This window comes from Triturus cristatus, chromosome 9 (genome assembly GCF_964204655.1).
Source record: "Triturus cristatus chromosome 9, aTriCri1.1, whole genome shotgun sequence".
Lineage (NCBI taxonomy): Eukaryota > Metazoa > Chordata > Amphibia > Caudata > Salamandridae > Triturus > Triturus cristatus.
In genome coordinates this window covers 1,286,457,721-1,286,485,132 of record NC_140592.1, presented here as the reverse complement: position 1 = coordinate 1,286,485,132, position 27,412 = coordinate 1,286,457,721, and the positions used below count along the sequence as shown (strand labels likewise).

General features: G+C 46.0%; 1 protein-coding gene across 1 annotated transcript in view; it reads left to right on the top strand.

Moving 5' to 3' along the window:
• LOC146799785 (fibrinogen-like protein 1-like protein) overlaps nt 1-27,412 on the top strand; it is a 37,703-nt gene that overhangs the window by 8,221 nt on the left and 2,070 nt on the right. The window contains exon 2 of the mRNA XM_085627468.1: nt 22,984-23,154. Within this exon, the coding sequence (XP_085483594.1) occupies nt 23,007-23,154 (148 nt within the window). The 5' untranslated portion in view covers nt 22,984-23,006. The remainder of the gene's footprint in view (nt 1-22,983; nt 23,155-27,412) is intronic.

Here is a 27,412-nt window from a genome sequence, read left to right as displayed (position 1 = left end):
TCATCACCTCAATTGTCTCATTACGTCAACATGGCTTTATTGCCGGACGGGGCACCACTGATCATATAAGCCGTGTCATAGCCCTCCTGGACTGGGCACAGGCGACGGACTCCCAGATGGGGGTGGCCCTGTTGGATGCCGAAAAGGCATTTGACAGGGTCTCCTGAGATTATTTATGGTCAGTCCTTATTTGGAAGGGATTCCCCCCGACTTTCTGAAGGCTGTACAGACTCTATATAGGAAGCCGGCTGCCACTGTTAGGGTCTCAGGGGTGGAATCGGAGGAGTTTAAAGTGTTAAGGGGCACCCGACAGGGATGTCCCTGCTCGCCTCTTCTCTTTGCACTCTATATAGAGCCGCTGATCATTAAACTGGAATATGACTCTTTAATTATCCCCGTTAAACCTCAGTTACATGATGTTAAAGTTTTAGCCTACGCCGACGACCTAGCAGTCCTTACAAGTGACGTGGTTAGTGCATTAAATAGAATCGACATTTTGACGAATGAGTTTTCAGTGCTATGAGCTGAATTTAGCCAAGACTCAGATTTTACATTTGGAAAAGGGACCCCCAGCAGACCCCAAAATAGTTGATGAGGCAGTTTATCTGGGTATTAGAATTTCGGCGAAAGCACAGGATATTCCAGTCTTAAATGCTGATCCTATTGTTTCAGACTCTAATAAAACTTTGGAGAGATTAGATCATTTGCATCTCTCACTTTATGGAAGAAGCAATGTTATTAAAATGCTAATCTTTCCGAAATTTTTATATATATTTCGGGCAATTCCGCTACTGTTTCCTAATTCTTTATTTTTGAGGCTCTCGGTTTCTATGGAGCTATAAAAGGGCGAGGAGGGCCTTGAAGTAGCTCTACTTTCCTAACAGTCGTGGGGGGTGGGCCATTCCTAATTTTCGTTTTTATCATTATGTATCGATGATCCAATATTTTGGAATTTTGATCTCTGGAGATAGAGCTACTCAGGATCCGGCCATCTCTCCCTCTATTTACGAATTAGTTCGGGGCTCAGAAGCTCGGAATTTATTAGTTAGGTTTATAGAGCCAAGTTATTACAAAAAAACTAGATTTAAAACTTTGTTAGCCGTATTCTTTGTTTGGAAAAAGATACGTACGCTGTTTAAGATCAAGGATTTTAATCAGTATACCCCGATCGGCCTGCCAGGGGCTCTCTCAACAGTCTTTATGGATTCTGTTGCCCGTAAGTGGCGCGCGGTAGGTATTGGGACTGTGGGGGATCTATGTGAGCATAGTTAAATAATGTCATATACCTTAGTGCGAGAGAAATTTAATCTAGGCAAGGGTGACTTTTTAAAATATCTACAGCTGCGTAGTTTTTTACATAAAGCTATATTGAAGGACACCTGCTCTTTTGAGGAAATACCCATACTTGAGGTTATAATCCGCAGGGGGAAGCTGACGCAATTGTATCAAGAAGTTACTCGTGGACAGCGTGACGATCTCCCAGTACAGGAACAAAAATGGGAAAGAAGGCTTGGGATCCTGAAAATAGATTTACAGGAGTCTTTAGAAAGGGCAAGTTCTATTTTGTTGTCTGGGAGTCTAAAAAGTCAGTGTTATATGTCGATCTTTGACTTGTATTACACTCCAGCTAAGATTGCAAAATGGAAGACGGGGAGGGGGGATAAATGTGCTCGGTGTGGTGAGATAGTCGCTGATGCTGCACATATGTTTTTTTTGTGCCAGTCCCTAGCCCCCTTCCTATCTGATTTGCAATATTTTTGAATTCCTCCTTAGATATATCGGTAGTTCTTAATCCGGGCTTTGTTCTGTTTGGCAATGAATTTGATACAGCAATTAGCAAAAGGTTACCACCTCAAAGGGGTTTCTTATTTTTATGTATGGCGGTGTTGCGTCTTTGCATAACTTCGCAGTGGCTGAGCCCGGTTCCACCCCTCTTCTCTGAATGAAGGGCTAGGATTCTTGCTCTATACCATATGGAAATGGTGCTTTACAAACTGAAGGGTCATAGAAGAAAGCAATTTGGTGAGCAATTATGGGCACCGATAACAGGCTGGTTGTGATAAGAGATGAATGTTAAAAGGTTTATTTAAGGAATTTATGTTTGATCTGTATCTGCATTGTATGAAGACTGGCTATTATGTAACCTTAATGAAATCTGATACTGCTGAATAAAAGCAAACAAAAAATAAATAAAAAATAAAATAGAACAGGTACAGCCTGACAGCAGTGCAAGCTTCCTGCACTTAGAGCAGGTATGGCTGGACAGCAGTGCAAGCTTCCTGCACCTAGAGCAGGTTCGGCCTGGCAGCAGTGCAAGCTTCTTTCATCCAGAATAGGTACAGCCTGGAAGCAGTGCAAGCTTCCTGCACCTAGAGCAGGTACGACCTGACAGCATTGCAAGCTTCCTGCACCTAGAGCAGGTACGGCCTGGCAGCAGTGCAAGCTTCCTCCACCTAGAGCAGGTACGGCCTGGCAGCAGTGCAAGCTTCTTTCATCTAGAATAGGTGCAGCCAGGCAGCAGAGCAAGCTTCTTTCATTTAGAACAGGTATAGCCTGGCAGCAGTGCAAGCTTCCTGCACCTAGAGCAGGTACGGCCTGGCAGTAGTGCAAGATTCTTTCATCTAGAAGAGGTATAACCTGGTAGGAGCAGTGCTAACTTCTTTCACCTAGAACATGGATGGCCTGGCAGCAGTACAACAGGTACATGCTGGCAGCAGCTGTGCAAGCTTCCTTCACCTTGAAAAGGTACAATGTAGGGAGCAGTGCAAACTTCCTTCACCTAGAACAGGCCTGGAAGCAACAGTCGGAACTTCCTTCACCCTGAACATGTACAGCCCGGCAACAGCAGGTCAAGCTTCCTTCATCTAAAACAGGTACAGCCTGGCAGCAGTGCAAGCTTCCTTCATCTAGAACAGGTACAGCCTGGCAGTAGTGCAAGCTTCCTGCACCTAGAGCATGTACGGCCTCGCAGCAGTGCAAGCTTCTTTCATCTAGAACAGGTACAGTCTGGCAGCAGTGCAAGCTTCCTGCACCTAGAGCAGGTACGGCCTGACAGCAGTGCAAGCTTCCTGCACCAAGAGCAGGTAAGGCCTGGCAGCAGTGCAAACTTTCTGCACCTAGAGCAGGTACTGCCTGGCAGCAGTGCAAGCTTCTTTCATCTAGAACAGGTATGGCCTGGTAGGAGCAATGCTAGCTTTTTTCACCTAGAACATGTATGGCCTGGCAGCAGTGCAAGCTTCCCTTACCTACAACAGGTACAGGCTGGCAGCAGCTGTGCAAGCTTCCTTAACCTTATAAGGGTACAATGTAAGGAGCAGGGCAAACTTCCTTCACCTAGAACAGGTACAGCCTGGCAGCAACAGTCCAACTTCCTTCACCTAGAACATGTCCAGCCCGGCAACAGCAGGTCAAGCTTCCTTCAGCTAAAACAGGTACAGCCTGGCAGCAGTGCAAGCTTCCTTCACCTAGAGCAAGTACATTCTGGGAGCAGTGCTGGCTTCCTTCACTTTGAAAAGTTACAGCCAGGCAACAGATAAGCAAGCTTCATTCAAGTAGAACAGGTACAGGCTGGCAGCAGTGCAGGCTTCCTCTATATAGAACAGGTACAGCTTGGCAGCAACTGTGCATGCTTCCTTCAGATAGAACAGGTACAGCCTAGCAGCAGTGCCGGCTTCCTTCACCTAGAACAGGTACAGCCAGGCAGCAGTGCAAGCTTCCTTCCCCTAGAACAGGTACTGGGTGGCAGCAGCAGTGCAAGCTTTCTTCACCTAGAACAGGTACAGCCTGGCAGCAACAGTGCAAGCTTACTTCACATAGAACAGGTATGGCCTGGCAGCAGCGCAAGCTTCTTTCACCTGGAACAGGTACAGCCTGGCAGCAACTGTGCACGCTTCCTTCACATAGAACAGGTACAGCCTAGCAGCAGTGCCGGCTTCCTTCACCTAGAACAGGTACAGCCAGGCAGCAGTGCAAGCTTCCTTCCCCTAGAACAGGTACTGGGTGGCAGCAGCAGTGCAAGCTTTCTTCACCTAGAACAGGTACAGCCTGGCAGCAACAGTGCAAGCTTACTTCACATAGAACAGGTATGGCCTGGCAGCAGCGCAAGCTTCTTTCACCTGGAACAGGTCCGGCCTGGCAGCAGCGCAAGCTTCTTTCAAATACAACAGGTACGGCCTGGCAGCAGCGCATGCTTCTGTCACCTAAAACAGGTACAGCCTGGTAGCAGTGCTAGCTTCTTTCACTAAGAACATGCATGGCCTGGCAGCAGTGCAAACTTCCTTTACCTACAACAGGTACAGGCTGGCAGGAGCAGTGCACGCTTCCTTCACCTAGAGCAGGTATGGCCTGGCAGCAGTGCAAGCTTCTTTCATCTAGAACAGGCCTGGCCTGGGAGGAGCAGTGCTAGCTTCTTTCACCTAGAACATGTATGGCCTGGCAGCAGTGCACACATCCTTTACCTACAACAAGTACAGCCTGGCAGCAGCTGTGCAAGTTTCCTTCACCTTCAAAAGATACAACATAGGGAGCAGTGCAAACTTCCTTCACCTAGAACAGGTACAGCCTCGCAGCAAGTCGGAACTTCCTTCTCCCTGAACATGTACAGCTGGCAACAGCAGGTCAAGCTTCCTTAATATAAAACAGCTACAGCCTGCAGCAGTGCAAGCTTCGTTCACCTAGAACAGGTACAGCCTGGCAGCAGTGCAAGCTTCCTTCACTTAGAACAGGTATAGCCTGGCAGCAACAGTCCGAACTTCCTTCACCTTGAACATGTACAGCCCGGTAACAGCAGGTCAAGCTTCTTTCATCTAAAACAGGTACATCCTGGCAGCAGTGCAGACTTCCCTCACCTAGAAAAGTTATAGCCTGGAAGCAGATAAGCAAGCTTCATTCAAGTAGAACAGGTACAGCCTGTCAGCAATGCAAGCTTCCTTCAACTAGAAAAGGTACAGCCTGCAGCAACAGTGCAAGCTGCCTTCATGCAGAACAGGTACAGCCTAGCAGCAGTGCAAGCTTCCTTCACCTAGAACAGGTACAGGCTGGTAGGTGCTGTGCAAGAGTACCTCACTTAAAACAGCTACAGCGTAGCAGCAGTGCAAGCTTCCTTCATCTAGCATAGGTACAGCTTGACAGCAGTACAAGCTTCCTTCATCTACAATAGGTACAGTCTGACAGCACCTAGTGCAAGCTTCCTTCTCCTAGAACAGGTAGTGAACAGGCATCAACAGTGCTGTGTCCCTCACACTGAGGGCTGACAGGTATATATATATATATATACATTATCTACTGGCGGTCGCCAGTAGATAGTTATAGTTACAACCTAGTTTCCATAGGAAATCTCAAAATTCTATTTGGAATAACTTTGGCGCCGGTTGACGAATCCTCGCGAATTTTTCAAAACTAATGGGGCGCTACGCTCCGCTCCTACCCTGAAAGTCTCGGGGTGATTCGTCAAGCGGGGGCCGAGAAAAAAGGGGGGTCCCAAAACGCGTTTTCCCCATGCATTTTCCCATAGGACCTTTAGACACAGCTACAGCCCGAACGGCTGAACAGAATTACTTGAAATTTGGCAAAGAGGTAGTCCTCAGGTCAGGGATGTGCCTTTTGCTTAAATGGTGTAAATCTGTTCAGTAGTTCCTGAGAAAATCAAAAGTAAAATCATATATATATCTGGGCGGAGCCTAACCACACATCTCATCCTGAGATCTGATTGGCTGTCAGCACTTCATCCAAGAAGTGTTGGCAGCCATCTTGGGACCAATATACATGATAGCACCTTATTAAAAAGCATTGCAGTTAATAGAAGGTTTTAAGACTTTAGTTACATTATAAATCATTTGTTGATGGTACCATACTCATTTTAGGAATTGTGGTATGTTCTAAGGTGATTTTACCATGTGAAAAAGCCTTCTGCTGGGATATCATGAATCATGTTTGAGAGAAAACTATTTTCACATGCTTTTCCCACAGAGGTTTGGAAGGTGATCTATAAGCTAAACTGAGAGCATATTTTCTGTAAATTCACATTATCTTTCTCAGTCATGTGAGAATGAAGTCTGACATTCTCAGTAAAACATGTACATCCAACAAGGGCAGAGATTCTATGTCAGGACCGGAGGCTCCGATTATGCTTCTCATTTTCTTTACTGAAAATCTCAGCAGCCAATCAGAGAGAAGAAAAAACATAACAAGTACTACAATACCCATAAACCTAGAGGGTATCACGTCATAACCATAGAGAAGTCCCCTATAAATGCATCACAGGATAATACCACTTCCTCTTTCTTTGCTGCTCCGCAGCCAGTTAAGTACATCACTTTTTCTCTTATGGTTAACAATGTCATGGTATTTGCATTTGCTTATTGTTATGCTTTAGCGCTGTACGCGCCTTACTGTTAATCCTCTGTTCGCGCTCGCGCTGTTGCGCGTGTCCGTACTGCCAGCTCCTGTTTTCTTCGTGTTGGGGACGTTTTTGTCCTGCAGCCCGCTTCGCGCTGTCTGCCTGTGTTCTCACACTGCGGTGTGTTTACTTTTGGGAGCGCGTCTGCCTCCTTCACCGGGCGCTCTGCGCCCGTGTGTTTTCCTGGTGGAGAGGGAGACGAGGGTGAGGACGCGCGTCGTTCCGACGCGTAGTCCTCTTTTGGCTTTCACTTTCTGGCCGTTCCGCGCATGCGCGGCGGCCATTTTGAATGTTTATTTCCCGATTTTGCCGTTTTTTCGGGTTGAGAGAGCGCGGGAGCAGCGCTATTTGCTCAAAATTCCCACCTGTGACTGCCACCCTCTCCTGACGCTCAGAGACTACATTATATTACTTTGGGCTGTAAACTTGGCATAGGCTTTGCCTAGAGTGGCTTATTTGGCAAGCCCTCCCTCCACATTTGAATTTGCCTTTTTTCCACACAAGTGAGGTTGTGTGGCTGTGGCTTGCCAGGGGTTTTTGCCACTCCCCCTTTATAATATCACTGTCTTCTCACACAGTTTTTACTCTTGTGTGCGTTTTGTTCACCAGTACAGTGCATATTTGCTCCTCCTTTGTTCCTCTGGTGGGTTTTTAACTGGTCACTTTACTGTGCCAAGATGTCTGATTATTATGAAGAGGAGGATTACTTTGAGGAGGACCCTTCTGGGTCGTTTGAGCATGAGCTTGATGACGCTCTTGATGTGGGAGTCCAGCACTCCGTCAATAAGGCTATGGTCAGGGCTGTTGAACCCCTCAAACGGCACTTATGTAATTTTGCCAGACAGCAAGGCTGGTTTTCAGGTTCCTCTTCTTCTCGTTCATCATCTAGAGGTAAAAGTTCAAAAAACCCTCATTCTTCGGATTTTGCCAAACTGGCCAAGACCTTTCATGCAGACCATTCTTATGGCACCTCTTCCAGGGATACTCCTTCCAGTTCGCCTTTCAGGGATGATGGCAATTCCTCCCCTGAAACGGCGTCGGAGCCGGAGGATTCTCCTCCACCAGCTAAGAAGCTCCGCAAGGAGCGCTTTGTCGATGCCCCTTCTCATCCTTCCTTACTTACCTTTGATCCCACTGCCATTATCCACCCTAATTCCTCTTCGTGGATTCCCTCTTCAGAAGTGGCAGAATATGTGCAGTCACATCTACGTCAAGCCTTTGATAAAGACGTTAGAGCACGCTTGCGCTCAGAATGTCCCAGGCCGGATTTGGCAGACAAAGTCGCGGACACTCCTGAAGTGGACCCATCTATGTTGACGTATCTGAAAAAATATACTAAGGATCCAAAAAAGGGTCTGGATCGTGCGTGGCGATCTTGTCAGGACAAACTCCTGGATTTGTCCGGTCCTTTAACAAAAATTTTGGATTTGGGTTACAAATCTAAGGCTTCTGGCCAAATTATTAATCCTGATGACCTCATTGGATGGGCTCAACGCGCAGTATGTCTATTGGGCAACGCCAATTGCGCCATGTCCTCTGAACGTCGTCGTTCTATCCTTTTAAAACTTGATCCCAAATTGGCGGAGTTGTCTAACTCGGAGTCCGGCCCCTTGGCGCAGGGCCTTCTATTTGGTCAACCTTTCTTGAAAGAACTTACCAAATTTGTCGCTACTTTCAGTGGCCTTGACAAGGCACAGGGCTCCTTAAGACGGGCTTTTCGCCCGGTTTTTGGCCGGGCCGGACGACACCGGGGGCGGTCGTTCGGCCGTGGATATCAGCAAGGCTCCCAACGAGGATACTCTTCCCAACGGGGAAAATTTCAAGATTCCAGTTCCTCAGCTTCCTTTTACCCCACCCGTGGGTCCCGCAACAACAATAGAAAAGGACGCTTTGGAGGCAACCAAGGAGGACACCGTGATGCCACACCTTCAGGTGAGCCTGATTCCCTTTTCAGGGGTTCGGTTGGGGGGCCGCATTCAGTTTTTTCTCGCCAATTGGCAAGGAATCTCGCAGGATGCTTGGATCCTGGATACAGTACTAGGTTACAAGATCGAATTCTTTCAGACCCCCTCTCAAACTCAGTCCCCTCGTCCCATGCTTTTCTCCCTTCAAGACCGACTGTTCATTTCCAGCGAGATCGAGTCTCTTCTTCAAAAAGGTGCCATAGTGCAGACTTCTCGTCACCCCCGCGGGTTTGTCAGCAACGTCTTCCTCGTTCAGAAGAAGGGGGGTGGATCACGGCTTGTTTTAAATCTCAAGGACTTCAATGGATGGGTTGTATATCGACACTTCAAGATGGAGGGGATCCATCTTCTGCGCGATCTTCTGCAGGAAGGGGACTGGATGGTCCGTCTCGATCTGAAGGATGCCTATCTGTCGGTTCCCATTTACAAACCGCATCGCCGTTTTCTGCAGTTCCGATGGCAGGGAGTCTGGTACGAATACCAAGTCCTTCCTTTCGGCCTCTCGTCAGCACCTTGGTGCTTCACGAAACTTCTGAGGCCTGTAGTCGAAGCTCTGCGTGCCCGGGGCGTTCGACTCATAATTTATCTGGACGACATCCTCATTCTGGGTCAGTCTCCTCACCTTGTCTCTCAGCATCTTGCTTGGTCCTTGGATCTGTTGCAGAATCTGGGTTTCTTGATCAACCCGCAGAAATCTGCGTTGATTCCGTCTCAGTCTCTCGAGTTTCTAGGTTTCCTAGTCAACTCCCTCACTTGTCAACTCCTCTTACCGCATCAGAAGATCAGATCCATCAAGAGAGAGTTGAGGTTGATTTTGAGCAAGCAGACTGTGTCCTTGAGGTCTGTAGCCCGGGTCGTGGGTTCGTTAGCTGCTTCTATTCAAGCGATTTTCCCGGGTCCCCTTCATTACCGAGCTCTTCAAAGGCTCAAGATACGGCATCTCCAGAACGGCCTCAAGTATTCCGATCAGATTCCTCTCTCCAAAGAGGCGAGGTGGGAGATGTTGTGGTGGCTGGAACATATGGAATCATGGAACGGTCGTGCCCTATTCGGCACCTCTCCGGAGGTGGTGATCGAGTCCGATGCCAGCCGATCGGGTTGGGGAGCCCGGTGCGGTCCTGTGTCCACGGGCGGCCGTTGGTCTCCGGAAGAGTTGAGTCTCCACATCAATTGCTTAGAACTTCTGGCGGGTTCTTTTGCGATTCGATGCTTATCGCCCACTCAGACGAATTGCTGCATCCTTCTCCGCATGGACAATGTGTCAGCAGTCCGTTATGTCAACAAGTTGGGCGGGACTCGGTCTCGTCTTCTGGCGGAGATTGCCAAAGACTTTTGGCACTTCTGCCTTCAGAACAATCTGTTTGTGATAGCGGAATACCTTCCGGGGTGCAACAATCGAATAGCCGACTGGAACTCCCGACATCTTCGGGATTTCAGCGATTGGAGGCTTCACCCTCGTGTGTTCCGCATGTTGAACACAATTTGGGGTCCTTGTCAAGTAGACCTGTTTGCTTCCAGACTCAACAAACAGATCCCGAAGTTCTTCAGTTGGCGTCCGGACCCGGAAGCCCAGGCCACGGATGCTTTTCTGCAAGTATGGCCTCCGACTCTCTGTTACGCGTTCCCTCCTTTTGTGATGATTCCAAGGGTCCTCGCACGCACCAAACGCTTTCGTTCGGAATTGATTCTGATCACTCCTCTTTGGAGGGCTCAAGCGTGGTTTCCGGTCCTTCTGGACATGCTTTGTGCGGTCCCGGTCCTTCTTCCACAACGGTGGAACCTCCTGTTGGATCCTGTTCAAACCCCTCATCCATTGATAACATCAGGTCAACTCCGGCTGGTGGCCTGGCGAATTTCGGGGGTCGTTGGCAAGTCCCAGGTCTTTCAACAGACGCTACCAGATTTATCAATGAGGCTTGGTCACCCAACACACACAAACGTTACGCTTCTGCATGGAAACGATGGTGTGATTGGTGCTCTCAACGGGAGGTGGATCCCGCTACAGCAGATGTCTCCTTGGCAGTGAATTTTCTTGCGTCTTTAGCCGCTTCAGGCCTCGCTTATCGTACCGTTAACAATTTTAGATCAGCCATCTCGGCGGGTCACGGGGCTATTGATGGCAAACCTCTTGGGGATCATCCTTTAATATGTAAATTGCTCAGGGGTATTCGATTGGTGAAACCGCCATGTCCTAGATATTCTGAACTTTGGGATGTCTCCATTGTCTTACGTTTTCTGGATTCCTGGCCTGAAAATCAGGCTTTGTCTCGTAAACAGCTTTCTGCCAAGCTAGCTATGTTGCTGTGTCTGGTATCATGCAAGAGGGTTTCTGATATTCGCGCCCTTGACCTCGCAGGTCGCAGATTTTCTCCAGAGGGTGTTACCTTTTTGATCTCTAGACGCACTAAATGTAACACCTCTTCTATCACTTATCCGGCTTTTCCTCAAAACCCTAAATTGTGTGTAGTTCAATGCATTCGAGACTATGAGGTAAGCACTGCAGGTTTTCGTCATGATCTAGCGGGTCAATTGTTGATTGCACTGCAAAAGCCTTTTCGTCCGGTGACTCCAGCCACACTGGCACGATGGGTGCGTTGGCTCATGAGCGAAGCAGGGATCGATGTCTCCAAATTTGGAGCTCATTCTGCTCGTGGTGCTATGGCATCCAAGGCTTTTTCAATGGGAGTCAGTTTATTGGACATTATGAATGCAGCTGATTGGTCCTCTGATTCTACATTTAAAACTTTTTATTACAAACCTATTGTAAATGTTTCATCTGTTGTGGTGGCGCAGCTTTGAACAAGCATAATCGGAGCCTCCGGTCCTGACATAGAATTAAAAATTTGCGAACATTCGTGACAAGAATTTTCAATTCTATTAAGGACACGGAGGCGAGGATTATCCCACCCATAATCAGCACTGTGCTGTCTGATTTGAAATGCTCTATCATGCAATGTATATTTATGCTCAGGTTTTTCCCCCCCCTTTTTTGCTATTTTCCCTCTTGGGACTATGGTATTACGGCTTCATATTTCTATTTCCAGGTTCTGACCTCAAGTGAGCTCTGCTGCCTTTTCTTCCTAAAAGAAGGATTTTCGTCGTCCTCCAGAACATGCTGTTCCTTTGAAGTTGTCTTCACTTCGTTGCTGCAGTTGGCCCTTGGCGCCTTTGGTTGAATGGACTCTTTTCCTGCTCCTCGCATTCCAGACTGTGACTATCTTTTGCCTTAACTTTTCACACAAAGAAAGAGGAAGTGGTATTATCCTGTGATGCATTTATAGGGGACTTCTCTATGGTTATGACGTGATACCCTCTAGGTTTATGGGTATTGTAGTACTTGTTATGTTTTTTCTTCTCTCTGATTGGCTGCTGAGATTTTCAGTAAAGAAAATGAGAAGCATAATCCTCGCCTCCGTGTCCTTAATAGAATTGAAAATTCTTGTCACGAATGTTCGCAAATTTTTAACTGTCAGTTGATTCCTTTGTGTTCTACTGCAGCTTCCCAGAGTGTTCCAAAGAACAACTAGAGCGCTAACAGTCTTACTTATGACAAAGGTATGGCACACCTGAAGCCATCTTGCTTGGATTAAAGTGGTAACTCTTAAAACATTTAATTTAAAAAGGAACAAAATGAGAGGGTTCATTTTGCCATAGAATGTATGATTAGTGCTGCAGAAAGAAAAATTAGGGCACATTTTGAGTGACTTATCAAATCCTCTTCTATTTCATTAAAACATTCTGACATGCAGACTGAAACATGCACTTTCAATACCAGCAGCAGACTTCCCTGGTGGGCAGTAGCTTTACTACAGTGATCTAATGAGCAACTAGAGTGCTAACATTCTGAATTTATGGCAAATGTGTGACACATCTGAATGCCTTCTTCATTGAATCAAAGTAAAAAAACTGACAGTATGCCTACTGAGGAGACTGCAGTAAATGAGGAAATTAGGAAACTTCATAACAAGTCTCCCAAGATGGCCACCAGAGACAAAAGAGCCCAAATGTAGCACAAATATCACCGAGATGTAGCCCAAGTATAGCCCAATGACAGAATGTCCCAGAGTGTTCTTAAAAACAACTAGAGCGCTAACAGTCTTACTTATGACAAAGGTATGGCACACCTGCAGCCATCTTGATTGGAATAAAGTGGTAACATTTAAAACATTTAATTTGCAAAGGAACAAAATGAGGGGGTTCATTTTGCCATAGAAATTATGACTAGTGCTGCAGAAAGAAAACTTAGGGCACATTTTGACTTCTCAAATCCTCTTCTATTTCATTAAAAAGTTCTGACATGCAGACTGAAACATGAAATTTGAATACCAGCAGCAGACTTCCCTGGTGAGCAGTAGCTTTACTACAGTGATCTAATGAGGAACTAGAGTGCTACCATTCAGAATTTATGGCAAATGTGTCACATCTGAATGCCTTCTTGATGGAACCAAAGTAAACAAGCATTGAAAATGCAATAGGTCTCGCCCTCGTTTAAGTTAAAGCAATTCTGTTTGTAATTAGGTGGCTTTTTAGCTTTGCTTTTATTAGTGTTTTTCAAAATTTCATGTAAATGCCATGCATATGTATGCATATATGTATATGTTTGCATGAATTTATATTTATATAGATATGCAGATTATATTTATATGTTTATATATTCACTGAAAACCCATAGGTTTCACACACGTTATAGTTACGAATTAGCATTTAAAAAACCTTGCAAATTCACTTAAAAAACCATAGGTTTCACACATGTTATAGTTAGCTGGACATTTCACTCGTAAAAAAACAATGAAATTCCCCCGTTATAGTTAGTGCAGGCAACTATAACTCACGCGACCGCAATCCTCTGCTGATGACGTCAGATATTACATCACTGTATTTAGACACTTATTTACCCATGTCTTCTTCCATTAATCTTTAGCTATACATATATTACAAATATTTATTTTTCATAAAGACACATATGTCATCAGTGATGTAATATCTGACGTCATCAGCAGAGGATTGCGGTCACGTGAGTTATAGTTGCCAGCACTAACTATAACGGGGGAATTTCATTGGTTTTATACGAGGGAAATGTCCAGCTAACTATAACATGTGTGAAACCTATGGTTTTTTAAGTGAATATATATATACATATATATATATATATATCTGTATATATATACATGTATATATATATGTTTTGTTTCCAAACCGTGGCCCCCTGTTCCGGTCCTCTGGGCGCTCTTCGGCGGTGCGTTCAAGATACAGCAGAGCCGCGCCGTTATCTATTACACAACACTCTTTTCCAGAGAAATTCTTGTGCACTCGCAGTATCCGAAAATAATCTCGCTCCCAATATGTTACTTTTTCCGATGTTTTATTGTTATTAAAGCATACCAGCTACCCCAACGCGTTTCGGTCTTCCCTGAGACCTTGTTCATGGGGATCAAACAAACATAAAATGCGGCGTTACAACTCCATATTTAAACATAGTGACATCATTTCCTCTACAGCGCCGCTTTGCATTCTGGTAATTGTGTTTTTTTCATAAAAACATTCCGTTTTCACATACCGATTCCTTTTTTCCACCAATATTCATTACAAGTGATTTTACTCATTTCTATTTTCCGATTTGTATGTATGGTGTTAAACATATTCATATCAATTCATCACTGATATTATAAACTGACAAAAAGTATTGCAATTCGTCTTTTCTTTCTCATTAAGGTCCAGCCCTCCAGTGGGCATAATTGTATCCCAATCTTCCTACGGTTATCTACCATTTAATCAATTAATAAGGTGTAACCTAATTGGACTTTAATCTTAATGGTCAATCTACTATATGCATATTTATCGCCCTAATTTTTACCATATTTTTACAATTTAACACATATTTTCATCCTACACAAATTCATTATACCACTTGTACTTAATCATATTAGAATCATTTCGGTAGTGAATCATTAACACATTAATTACGGGAAGCTCATATCTGACATTTTATCAATTATCAAAAATTATTGATTAATCTATCCACATTATCTCAAAATAATGTTACAGGATTAGTTCACTTTTTCGAACATGTACATTAAAAGAAATTTACGAAATTGGGTTTCTTAGTCCTTATAAATGTGAATGCATTTCTTCGTCCTGATTTAGACCCTTCGGGGTCAGTGTTCTGAAATTTAGGATATGTTTAGACTCCTTCTGTCTTAATATCTTTTCTCGGTCACCGCCCCTTGTGTTTATTGTTACTTGTTCCACTGCATAGAATTTCAGATTTCGCCAATTGCTTTCATGCTCTTTCTCCATAGCATTACTTCTGTCAACATTAGTTGTCGCCCTTGCATGTTCGAGGATACGTTTCTTTAACTCACAGATAGGGCTGCCCACATATTTTAGTGAGCATGGACATTCCACAATGCAAATTACAAATTGGCTTTTGCATGTTATTACTTGATTTATTTTCCACATCTTTTTATTAGCCATCTCTATTTCTTTCACATTTTTCGCAATTGTACAAACTTTGCAATTTGAGCATTTTACAAAACCAGTTGTTTTCAGCCATGTTTTTGGTTTTATATTTGTGAAGTGACTATGGACTAATTTGTCCTTCAAATTGCTTGCTCTTCTGTAAGTCATTTTGGGATAATCTCCAACTATCTTTGCCACTGTTGGATCTAACTGCAATATGTTCCAGTTTTTGCATAGTATTTTGTTAATCTGTTTATTTTCTGTTGACAGTGTCGTTATCAGGCGAATTTCATTCTTGTTTTCTTCTTTCTCTTGATCATTATTAGGTCTGAGCAGTTCAATTCTTGCCATTTTTTCAGTTTCATGGTGGCTTGCATATATCTCTTGTGCATTATATTTTCGTTTCTTGAATCTCGCACACATTGCTTGGCTATTTTTTTGCCATTCAATTTCCTGTGAGCATATTCTCCGAACTCTCAGGAGTTCACCAAATGGAATGCTTTTAATTGTGCTTGGCTGATGAAAACTCTCAGCATGCAAGATAATGTTGAGTGGACTTGGTTTTCATGGATATAGATCTCAGTATCCAAAAATATGGTTCGCTCTTCAATTTTCCACCATAATCAAATGCTATTGGAGATGATTCAAATCTGCACAACAGAAAATGTATTCATGTTTGGAGAGGAAATTTATAGACAAGTGAACGGTACAGCGATGGGATTTGCATTTAGTCCAAGTTATGCATGTTTTTTTCTATTGGCAGGATGCACGCATCCAGTGCGCATCCCCCGGTTTTTAAAACAAAAACATTTTTTTTTTGGGCCTTGGGGGTCCTTGTGAGACCCCCTGAGCAGGTCTATGTGGTCAGGATGTTTCTACCCTGCCCCCTTTTCGCGTTTTGCAACGTTTTTTGGGGGGGTTTCTACCGAGGCACAAGATGGCTGCCAACACTACCTGATTCAGAGTGTTGGCAGCCAATTAAAATTCAGCTCGTGATCGGGAGGGTGCGCGGATCCTTCGAGGCCATATATATAAATGTACTTTTAACTGTAATTTTCTCAGGAACTACTGAACGGATTTACACCATTTAAGCAAAAGGCACGAGTCTGAACTGAGGACTACCTCTTTGCCAAATTTGGTGTAATTCCGTTCAGCAGTTCGGGCTGTAGCTGCGGCTAAAGGTCCTATGGGAAAATGCATGGGGAAAACGCGTTTTGGGACCCCCTTTTTTCTCGGCCCCCGCTTGACAAATCACCGTGAAACTTTCAGGATAGGAGCGGACCGGAGCTGGACAAAAGTTTTGAATATTTCGCGAAGATTCGTCAATCGCGCCAAAGTTATTCCAAATAGAATGTTACGGATTTCCTATGGAAAATAGGTCCTAACTATATCTACCTACTGGCGACCGCCAGTAGGTAATATATATGTATATACACAAAAAAGCGGTGTTCCCACAAGATGCCTTTGTCATTTTTGAGGCGTAAGTTTCCAATGAGTCGACCTCACAGGGGCAACTGTTTTTGTGGATATGAGCGGCTAGCCTATGCCGCGAGGTATGACCCGCCGTATGAAACGGACATGCAGCGCTGGGAGAACCTGGCACTGGGCCACAGGAATGGAAACTGCACAAAATGGTGAAATCTTAAAGACAGACTGGGCATTCCGCTTGTGCCCACTTGATGAATAAGGCTGGAATTTAGGCACACAACAACCCCCACATGGGGAGGATTACGGTGAGAGACCGCAAATACCAGATGCCTACTCGGCAAGAGAACACACCCACAAGGGCGGGACATGAATTTATGCAGGTGCTCGGCATCGAGTTGCTGTTTGTGTCATTTGATGTGCAGCTCATGAGAAAGAGAGTGAGACCGAAACGTGTCGACCCTTTTATAAATAAAAGCGGAGTTCCCACAAGCTGCCTTCGTCATTTTTGAGGCATAAATTTCCAATGGGTCGACCTCACAGGGAGAACTCTTTATAAATATATAAATATATATATATTATCTACTGGCGGTCGCCAGTAGATAGTTATAGTTAGGACCGAGTTCCCATCTGAAAATTCTATTTTGAATAACTTTGGCGCCGGTTGACGAATCCTTGCGAAATTTTCAAAACTTATGGGGCGTTCCGCTCAGCTTCTACCCTGAAAGTCTCGGGGTGATTCGTCAAGCGGGGGCTGAGAAAAAAGGGGGGTCCCAAAATGCATTTTCCCCATGCATTTTCCTATAGGACCTTTAGTCGAAGGTACAGCCCGAACGGCTGAACAGAATTACTTGAAATTTGGCAAAGAGGTAGTCCTCGGGTCAGGCATGTGCCTTTTGCATATATGGTGTCAATCTGTTCAGTAGTTCCTGAGAAAATTGCAGTTAAAGGTACATAAATATCTATAAGCGCGCACCGTGCGCGCACCATAACGTGCGCGAGTGTAATTCTGATTGGTGGTTACATGTCAGTCAACATTCGAATCGGTCGAAATCAGGAAGTGTCGGCCGCCATTTTGTGTGTGACAGTGAAAAAGAAATGTGGAGAACGTGAAAAGGGGGCAGGGAAGAGAGTTCCTGACCCCCTAGCCTTTGTCAGGGGGTCCTTGAAGGACCCCGAAGGGTGAAAAAATCATTTTATTTTTTTTTAAAAAAATCGCGGGGTGCATGCACCGTGTGCGCACGGTAAAAAACCCTTAAAAAAAAACATTTTAAATGAGCCATTCCATATTACAGGATACAGTCAATCTATAACTATATACATAGGTAGTTTATTGTAAAATAAATATATAAAAAATATAATAATACATACATAAATTAGCATTTAAAAAACCTTACAAATTCACTTAAAAACCATAGGTTTCACACACGTTATAGTTAGGAATTAGCATTTAAAAAACCTTGCAAATTCACTGAAAAAACCATAGGTTTCACACATGTTATAGTTAGCTGGACATTTCACTCGTAAAAAAACATTGAAATTCCCCAGTTATAGTTAGTTTTAACTCGCGCGACCGCCACTCTATCACAAGGATGATGTCATCAGTGATGTCATGAGTGATGTCACTGACCATGTCATGAGTGATGTAATATGTAACGTCATCAGCAGTGGATTGCGGGTGCGCGAGTTATAGTTAGCTGAACTAACTATAACGGGGGAATTTCAATGGTTTTTTACGAGTGAAATGTCCAGCTAACTATAACGTGTGTGAAACCTATGGTTTTTTAAGTGAATTTTATATATATATTTATATATATATATATATGTTCCAACAAAGTTTCACCGCACTCCCATAAATTGACAATATTGTCTTTCATTGCAGAAACTTCCATCAAAAGCCACTGACGCATTTCGACTGGTCTTTTTCAAAGTAGTAAGAAAGTTGATGTGTCCCTCTTTGCTGTTTATATATAGAGTGGATTACCATGGCATGCTGGATGTTTGAGTCCATTTCACAGGTTCAACTGCTGCACCTACATTAGCAATCTTTGTCCTATGGTGCAGATGGTGTTGATACGTTTCCCCCTGTGTAGGAAATAAGAATTGCCTTTTAATTTTCACTGACATTTCTGGGCCCATACCCGCATGTGGTATGCTGTCACGGGCTGCAAAAAGAACAATTGATGGACAGAATGCAGAACAATGTCATGCATTAATCTCACTACAGAGATCTGGCCTAAATCCATCGTTTTTTGCTCACCATGCCATTCTACTTTGGACCCAGCCATATGCAAATCAGTCTTGACTCTGCGCCCAATGGGACCAGTCCATCCCGAGCTGCCAGGCCAGGTCCTCCCTTTTGTCTTGTAAATATTTCAACATCTGTGTACCTCCTTCTCACACATTTATCCAGAATATATATTGCAACTGGAATACATAACCATGCGGTGTGTTGCAGAGAGGCCAACCCACTGACAGCCACTTTGCTTTGCGTCAGCCTCAGCGCCAGAGCTGTCAATCAAAGCCCCTCATAAACACCTGGCAGGGCTCAAAGCATGCACTATGCAAGAGTAATGACATGCATGTAAAAACCTGAAACAAAACATAATGAAATATCCAACTCTTAGGGAATGCAAGATTAAGTAAAACATGGGAAATAAAAGAGGAAGTAAACATGCATTGCCTTAATGTTTTTAACAGTCATTGTTCGTAAATGAATCCATGTTTTTGGCATAAATGGTTAGGGCATGAAGACAGGGCCAGTTTTTAACACCATGCAGCATTTAACTGTCTCTACTATAAGAACGCATTTCGCCTTTTGCACTTGACTCGGATATTTGGATCAACTACGCAAGGAAACAAAAACCCGGCTCAGGGAAACAAATACAGCAGCTCCACTTTTGAAGGGACCCTCGACGCGCAGCCAGGGCCTGGGGTCTCACACGGTGGGAGGGTAGCATGGCCTGGGGTCTCAGCACAATGTATATAACACAAGATTAGCATTATAACACTTACCATTACCAAGGACAAGGCACCAAACCACACAGGCTTGCATCCAAGCTTACCGTGTGACGAACGGGAAAGGGTGGGATCTATGCCTGTAACGTCTCGCCTAATGCAGACTCCGACGCCCAAAGCTGTGACACGGAGAGTGTCACTGGCCTACAGAGGATTTACAGCGCTCGAGAACCTCCCAGCCCCTCCAGTACCATCAGGCGCATTGTTGCCCTCTAACTAGTATGTTTTATATGTTTCATGTGTTGTAACATATACTCAATGTTGTTAGTACTGTCTGTTTGACTCATTTGATATATTTTTCACGAGCACCGGCATTTTATCAGCATGCCTCATTGTTACGATCTTTTGTTAGGACGTCACAAGCACGCATTCCGGTTCTCCGGACACAACAAATATTTAGATGCTGTTACGCGCTTTTCTATAAGACAGCGAGACAACAGTAAAATGTATTCATGGCTCTCCTTTTGTCAACTAATCCTAGGTGCGTTACAGCAAGGCACACGGCTAAAACAGTACATCCAGTCACGCGTTTAAAAACGGTCAGCGCGTACAGGTCATTACTTTTGGCTTAATGATGTTGAGCACCCCAGGCACGGACACTGCATGACTAGCTCCCTCATACAGAATCCGTCAGTCATGGTTTTTTCTGTAAATGTCACTAAGGAATAGGTTTTAATTTAAACAAGGCACAGTTTCTGTGGCACCCTAAACTGTGTGTGTGTGTGTGTCTCTGATCAAGCATGTCATTAACACGCGCACTCATTTGAAACGTACTCACCGATTGCTAGTGAATTTACCTACCCCACCGGGAGTAGGTTGTCCAACATACTAACTTTTGTGATTTTTCCATTTTCGGAGATACTACGTTAAGAAACTCGTATGTATTAACGTGCTTGCTTATTAGTTGCAGCACGATTCTTTATCCCGAATTTAGGTCACTTAAGGAGTGGAAGGCATAGGGCTGGACCCTGTGCCTGTCCTGAGAAGAGCTTAGGGGAAGCTCGAAACATGTTGACACCCACTAGGGACACCTGACTCATGGTAACCAGGCCCCCTAGAGACTCACCCCCTTTTAATATATCAACGAGGAGCAAGAATAAAAGCTATTAAGCCCACTAGTTAGATATTTTTAAAACTCACTCCACTCCATACACACCACTACACCACACATAGTCTCACAAAACGAACGTATTTCCGCAAGTCGTAGCACGCCTCAACCCGTAGCGGGTTGAGATGGCCCCTATGATGAAGCATGTCACCGTGGGGAAACCCTGGTGAGTGAGGGGACTCAAGAAAGGACATTTTTCCTTCTTTACATTTCTTCGCCTGCATTTGAGCGATTATCTCCTGCTAGGTCCTCTATCTGAGATTTCGGTTTTTTTCACTACAGTGGATTCCACCATAGACTACAAAGGCAATGAAGGGCTTTAGAGAGGTAAGCACCGCGTCGTGCATCACAGTACAGAAAGTTGATTTACTGCTTAACTTTCATCTTCTGCTTCAGAGCGAGGCGGGCAGTCAGCCTGGGACAGACAGCCCAGTCTTAAATACATTACTGTTTAGAGATACAATTGTATCTCTAAATAAATTCATCTATTTAATATGTAGTGAGGTAAACGTGTAGGAATTTCAGAAGGGCCCATCCTCAGAGCCCTAATGGAGAAACAGCCCTGGTCTTGCTTGTGGAGAAGTCTTCTCCGGAGCTCAGATGTAAAGCACAAAACCCCAAGGGTCAGTTGACTGACCTCCTGCTCGCATCACAAGGCCACAACAGCTGATGAAGCCTCCATGAGCATCTTTGGGATCCTGTATCCCTTACATCAGGGCCACTTCCATAGGAACCTATAGACAAGGGGTAAAAGTGCCTGGAACCGACGGAAGACTGCTCTTATTTTCGAGGTAACTTTTTCTGTGAACCTTGCTGGTCCCCCTGACTGACTCTGTAGCAGAAGTGGTCACCGAAAGTAAGTCGTGAAAGAGCAATGGGGCTTGCCTTGCACTCTAGAGTCCTGAGGCATTGTCAGGTGACTTATGATTTCTGTTTCCGGGCAGGTGTGAGCCTTCTTCTGGACATGGAGTTCCACAACGCACGTAAATGTTGTCTGATTTCTACTCCTCGGAAGTTCAGGCTAATCTTTAGTTTGAAGTCCTTGACAAAGTCTGACCTCTATCTCTTAGTATATTTCTGGTATTTTCTGGCTGTGGAGCCCTGTAACATGGGAAGACGTGGTCAGATCTTTCCTTTCCAGCAGTCTCTGACTTCTTTGCAGGTTTTTTAGTTGTTACCAGGTGAGGTTTTTCTAGCTTCTAGAGCAGGTTTCTGCTTCTTCTAGTGATGATGTCTCTCAAAATGCACAGGTGAGACCTGGGCTGTATTATACACAGGGTGCACTGTCCCTGTTTGTCTCTTGACACACCTTTCACTAGGTGCGGTGTATTCCATGATAATGAGGGATCGGCTGTTTGGAGCAGCCGATCCCTCTGGACTTCCTTTGAACGGGGGAAGAGATGCCCCTGCAAGTGGGTGCAATGAATGACTGCCCCCACCTGCAGGGGGTGCCTAGTAGGTTTGTTGAACACTCTTATCCCCTGGCAGAGTTTGCTCTTGGGGTCTCACTGACTGCACCACCCAGTGTGCCTTCTGACGATCTCTTTGCCTCTGCGCCCGCTGCCTAATATGGCACGGATGCAAACTTAAGGTGTTTCCATCATTAAACAAATGGTCGGTGGTATGATACATAGGGATCCTGGCACTTCGAGAGAAGCCACACAATATCTTGCTAACTCTATTGCTTCAACGGTGCTGAAGGGTGGAGAGAACCACCAGCCTCCACAAACCTTGTGGCCTGAGCTACAAATAAACGTAATAACCATCCCCAGAACACGTTTCGCAATTTTAAAAACAGTGACAGCAGTAGCATCTGTACTCGAGGAACCGGCACAGAATGTACATGTGTTCTTTGAAAGAGCGCACGCGACGACATACCTAAAATATCCGGTTGTCAGTGAATAAACATATTGGAAGCTACAAAAGTACAATTTCTCTCCGCCGAGGAATCGTGTGGGTTGGAATTATCACCACATTTGAAATGGATGAAAACAAGAGACATTAGAGCCTTGAAAAAGTCGTTGGTTTATATTCCCGCTGTGTTGACGAAACACGTGCTGGCTGGCTAAGAACCTGTATGAATAAAAAGGAAACAGAGGAAAAGAAAAGAAAGGAACAAACAAAGACCCCCATTGCTATGTCTGTGTTGTGATTAAGTGGCCTTACAGATGCTGCTGCTGCCGCTTTCTTGAAATTACGAAACGTGTGCTGGGGATTGTTATTATGTTTCCATCATTCGCTGGGGGCTACGCCCCATGCTAAAGGGGGGAACGCCCCCTGAAAACTGAGTCTGCATGATCTGTGTTACAGAAGGGTCTGCACAAGCATCTGAGGAGTCTTCTGTAGTAACAAAGTGCCCCGGTGCAGAAAGCAAGCGCACATGTTCGTTGCACATCTGGACACTTCATGCTGTATGCCCGAGCTCTCTCTTATCTGAGTGATTCCCTAGAGTGCACATTCTGTTATGTTCTCGCCAGCAGCTCCTCAACCTCTCTGTTCTGTGGGTTCTTGATCTTGGTCTTTGGGGTTTTCATTAGTGTTTGGCTGACATTTCCTTCTGGATAGACCCTGCTGTTTGAAGGCTTGTAACCAGCATGTCTCTCCTTTCACAGCAATCCCCAGTTCTGCCCTGAAGATGTTCTTCTGGTGCCAATCCGCAAGCCTCCTGGTCCTGCTCCTGGGTGAAGCCATTTATGCAGGGGCTGGAGACGCCACAGTCCTGGCCAATGCCAACCTCCTACTGCCTGAAGACTATGGGAGAATCCTGAATCCAGGGGGACAAGGTATGTCAGCCTGCCTCACTATGTCTCCCGTTCAGACCTCGACTACTTACACACTGCGACCTCTGCTCTCTCCAAACCCTTTTACCCTCCTCTCCCTCCATACACCGAGACCTCTGCTCTCTGACTGCACCTACCTCTCCCTTCTTCCAGGGACATCTTAAGGATTTGGGGGTCATTGGCCAAATGTGCTTTGGAGGATCCTGTTCAGAACAGCTTTGAATTCATGATCTAATTACAGCTCTTTCATGCCCTCTTTGGCCAGGTCCCTGACCCATTGACCGGAACACTGGTCTAAATTCTAAGCCTCTCATTTACAGTATTTTGAAGCACAGCAGCGCCGCTAGCCTTCCTGCCCCGCCGCCGTGCGTCAAAAGAAACAAGGCAGGAATGATCCCCATCTATAGATACAGCGCATTCCTGTCGATTTTCCCTGCCCTGGGCACAATGGGCTGCCATGTGCCAACGTATGTGCCAACGTATGTGCCCTTGTGCCATGGTGCAAGAGTGTCTGTGTTGGAAGGGTGGTTGTTTTTGTGCAGGAAAGGACATCTTCTTGCACAAAAACAATCACAAAAGGTGTTTTCCTCTTTCTATGTGTGCCGCAGAATGCAGCACTCATACAAAAAGGATAAACTGGGAGAAATAAAGGTATTTCTTCTCGTTGCGCCTCCCTTATGCCTCCCTTGAGGAGGTGTTCGAAACTGACGCATTCCCAGGTTTATGAAACCTTGTAAATCCGGGATTGCTTCAAGTTCCATGGATGTCGCGTGGGCTCATCCACAGAAACACCCATGGAACTCCTCTTTCACGCAGAGTGATGCATGAAAGGGGCCCATATTTACGAGGCTAGGAAAAGTCACGCAGGGCGGCTTTACGCGGCCTTGTAAATATGGACAGGCATACTGTGCCGCTGGTGTGTCAAACAAAGTGATGCACTGGCAGTGCAGTGGGCTTGTAAATAAGCCCCCTAAAAGTGTTTCCATCTAATATTTTAATTGCATTTATATAGCGCTTACTACCCCCAACGGGGCGTCAAGCCACTTTCCAGCTAGTACTCTGGAACCCAAAAATGATTAGTGGTGAACTAGGTTAGGGAAATATGAATTAATTTGAGTGGTGGACATGTGAGTCTGTTAGTTGGATTGATAAGGATAGTGGAGGGATAGAAGAGGGAAGGGTCTAGAAAGTGTTTATTTGGAGATCATACCAGCAGGAGGAGGTTTGGGATCAATAAAGGATGGAGGGGGGAGGCTCTAGGAGTGGATTAGGGCAAAGGATGGCGAGGAATCAGATGAGTCTAGGAGGTATACCTGAGGGAAGGGTTCAGAAAGGGTAACATAAGTTCTGGAGAGCAGCAGGCCTCCAGAAGTAGTAGGCTAGGTGATAGAGCCTGGAGGGTTGAGGTGTCGATTGAGGAGAAGGTCTTTTAATCGTCTCTTGTAGCTCATATAGCAAGGGTTATTCCCGATCAGGACTGGGAGGGAGTTCCAGATTTTGGGAGCATTGCCCGAAAAGGAGCGTGCAAGGGCCTTTAGTTTGTGTTTTTTTGGTGGGAGGAGCAGAAGAGTATCGCTGCTTCTTACATTTCTTGACTGGCCCGCCTTTGATGGTTTGGACGCAGGGTAGGCTGGTTTCCCAGTGTAGAGGACTCTGTGTGTGAGGCACGCTATTTTGAAGCTGCAGCGGGCTTTGATCGGAAGCCACTTGGGATTTTTTTGAGGGAGGGGAAAATGTGATTGTGTCTTTTTACACCAGTGACCATCCTTGCTACAATTCAGAGCGTCAGTGGTTTGTATCCACTTTTGGATTTGTTTTGTCCGTCCATTTTTGGATAGGAGCAGTATTTCTCTATTATCTTGGTTGAGTTTCAGGTGGTTGTGAGATAGTCAGTTTTGGACTTTTTTGAGAGTTTTGTTGCAGTCTTCTATTGAGGAAACGTCAAGGTAGAGTTGGGTGTCATCTGCCTAGAGGTGGTAGAGGACGTTTGCTTGTTTCAGTATAGCGGTGAGGGGTTCCATGTAAATATTGAAGAGAGTAGGTGAGAAGACTGATCCTTGGGGGACACCTCTGGTTATGGCGGATGTGTCAGAGGTTGAGTTGTTTATTTTGATTTGTTGGGACCGATTATGAAGATATGAGGTGAACCATTTCAAGACCGGGCCGTCCACTCCAATCCATATTTGAAGGGATTGTAGAAGCATCTGGTGATGGACTGTGTCGGAGTCCGCTGATAGATCAAGGAGGATGAGTAGGCAGCATTTGTCAGTGTCCAGCGACTGTTGGATGTTGTCTGCTATGTTCAGTAGGGCTGTTTCCGTGCTACATCCTTTTCTAAAACCAGATTTGAAAGAGTAAAGAAGATTGTTGGAGTCAATGTGTTGGTTGAGTTGGGAGAGGACGCACTTCTCCAGTATTTTTGCCAGGAAGGGGATGTTAGAAATGGGCCTGAAGTTGTTGAGGTGCTCTGGGTCAGCACCTGGTTTCTTTAGCAAAGGAGGGACTTGTTGTAGTTTGAGCCTGTCGGGCAACAACCCATTGTTCAGGGAGCTGTTTATTATCTTTGTCCACAGGGGTGCTAGAGCGTGGTTGAGGCTCTTCGCTCGTGAGGCTGGTAGAGGATCTGCTTGATGGGAGGTGGGCTTGGAATTCCAATCTTCTTTGATATGTCTTCCTCCTGAGCAGGTTGAACGTCCTCCAACTCTTGAGAGTTGGGGGAAATCCTGGGTATATATTGCACCCAGAGGGGTCGGGGGGGCACCAGATGTGCCCAGTGCAGAAGCCCCGACCAGGTCAGTGTCCATCGACTCACCCACCAGTAAGTCGGCCCTCTCCACCTCTTCCAACCTGCGACACCACTCCTCCGTTCTGGGTCCGTGAGCTCGGAGTGGGATGAGACCCAAGCCAGCCCCCATGGACCCCTTGTGCCCCTCTAGTCACAGGCATAAACCTTGGTCTCAGTCCCAGTACATCTCCTCTGCTGCTCCGCAGTGTCGGACCCATGGGCCATGAGCAGCAGCACCAGGGGCTGGAGACCACAGGGGCGTTGGGCGTCTCTGGGTCCTCCGATCAGCTAGGACTAGATGCCTGCACTCCCCCTGCGGGGGGGGGGGTACCACCAGATGAGGTGGCACAGTGTTTCACCCGCTTCAATCCACACAGCCAAGGCAACGAGTCTGCAGGACTCCCTCATCAATAGTAGTTTTGAACAATTACAGGATTCTGTTTAGGGTATCACTGCTCCCTGTGGCACATGATTTTCCCTGTTCAATACTGTTGTTTTCTGAGGGTGGATGACTAGGGCATGTAAGGGTGATCTGGCACTCGGAAGCTCACAGAGAGTGCTCCTTGTGCGTGGCCATTGGCTGCTGATGGGGCCATTTGGTGCCCGGCTGTAACCAGCTGGTGGGGCTCATGTGGTGCCACGGGTGCCCAGCCGTAGCCTGCTGATGGGGTCATGTGGTGCCGGCTGTAGCCTTTTGATGGGGGTCATGTGGTACCAGGGGTGCCAGTCCATAGGCTGCTGACGGGATCATGTGGTACCAGTTGTGCTCGGCCATCGTCCCATGATGGGGTTCATGTGGTACTAGTGGTGCCCGGCCATAGGCAGCTGATGGGGGTCATGTGGTACCAGTGGTGCCCGGCCGTGGCCTGCTGATTGGGGTCATGTGATACCAGTGGTGCCTGGCCGTGTCGTGCTGATGGGGGGGGAGGGTCATGTGGTGCCAGGGGTGCCCGGCCGTGGCCTGCTGATGGGGGTCATGTGGTACCAGTGTTGCCCGGCCGTGGCCTGCTAATTGGGGTCATGTGGTACCAGTGGTGCCCGGCCGTAGGCAGCTGATGGGGGTCATGTGGTACCAGGGGTGCCCAACCGTGGCCTGCTGATGGGGGTCATGTGGCACCAGTGGAGCCCGGCCTTTGCCTGCTGCTGATGGGGGTCATGTCGTACAAGTGGTGCCCGGCCATGGCTTGTTGATGGGGGCCATGCGCTTCCAATAGTGCCCAGGCTGTGGCCTGTTGACGGGGTCATGTGGTACCAGGGGTGCCCGTCCATAGGCTGCTGATGGGGGTCTTGTGGTACCAGTGGTGCTGGCTGTAGCCTGCTGACGGGGGTCATGTGGTACCAGGGGTGCCCATCCGTAGGCTGCTGACGGGGCTCATGTGGTACCAGGGTTGTCCAGCCATTGGCTGCTGATGTCAAAGTGTCAACTGACAGAGGTCATGCCAGGCTCCTTAGAGCTGGCAGAGGTGTGGTGGACAC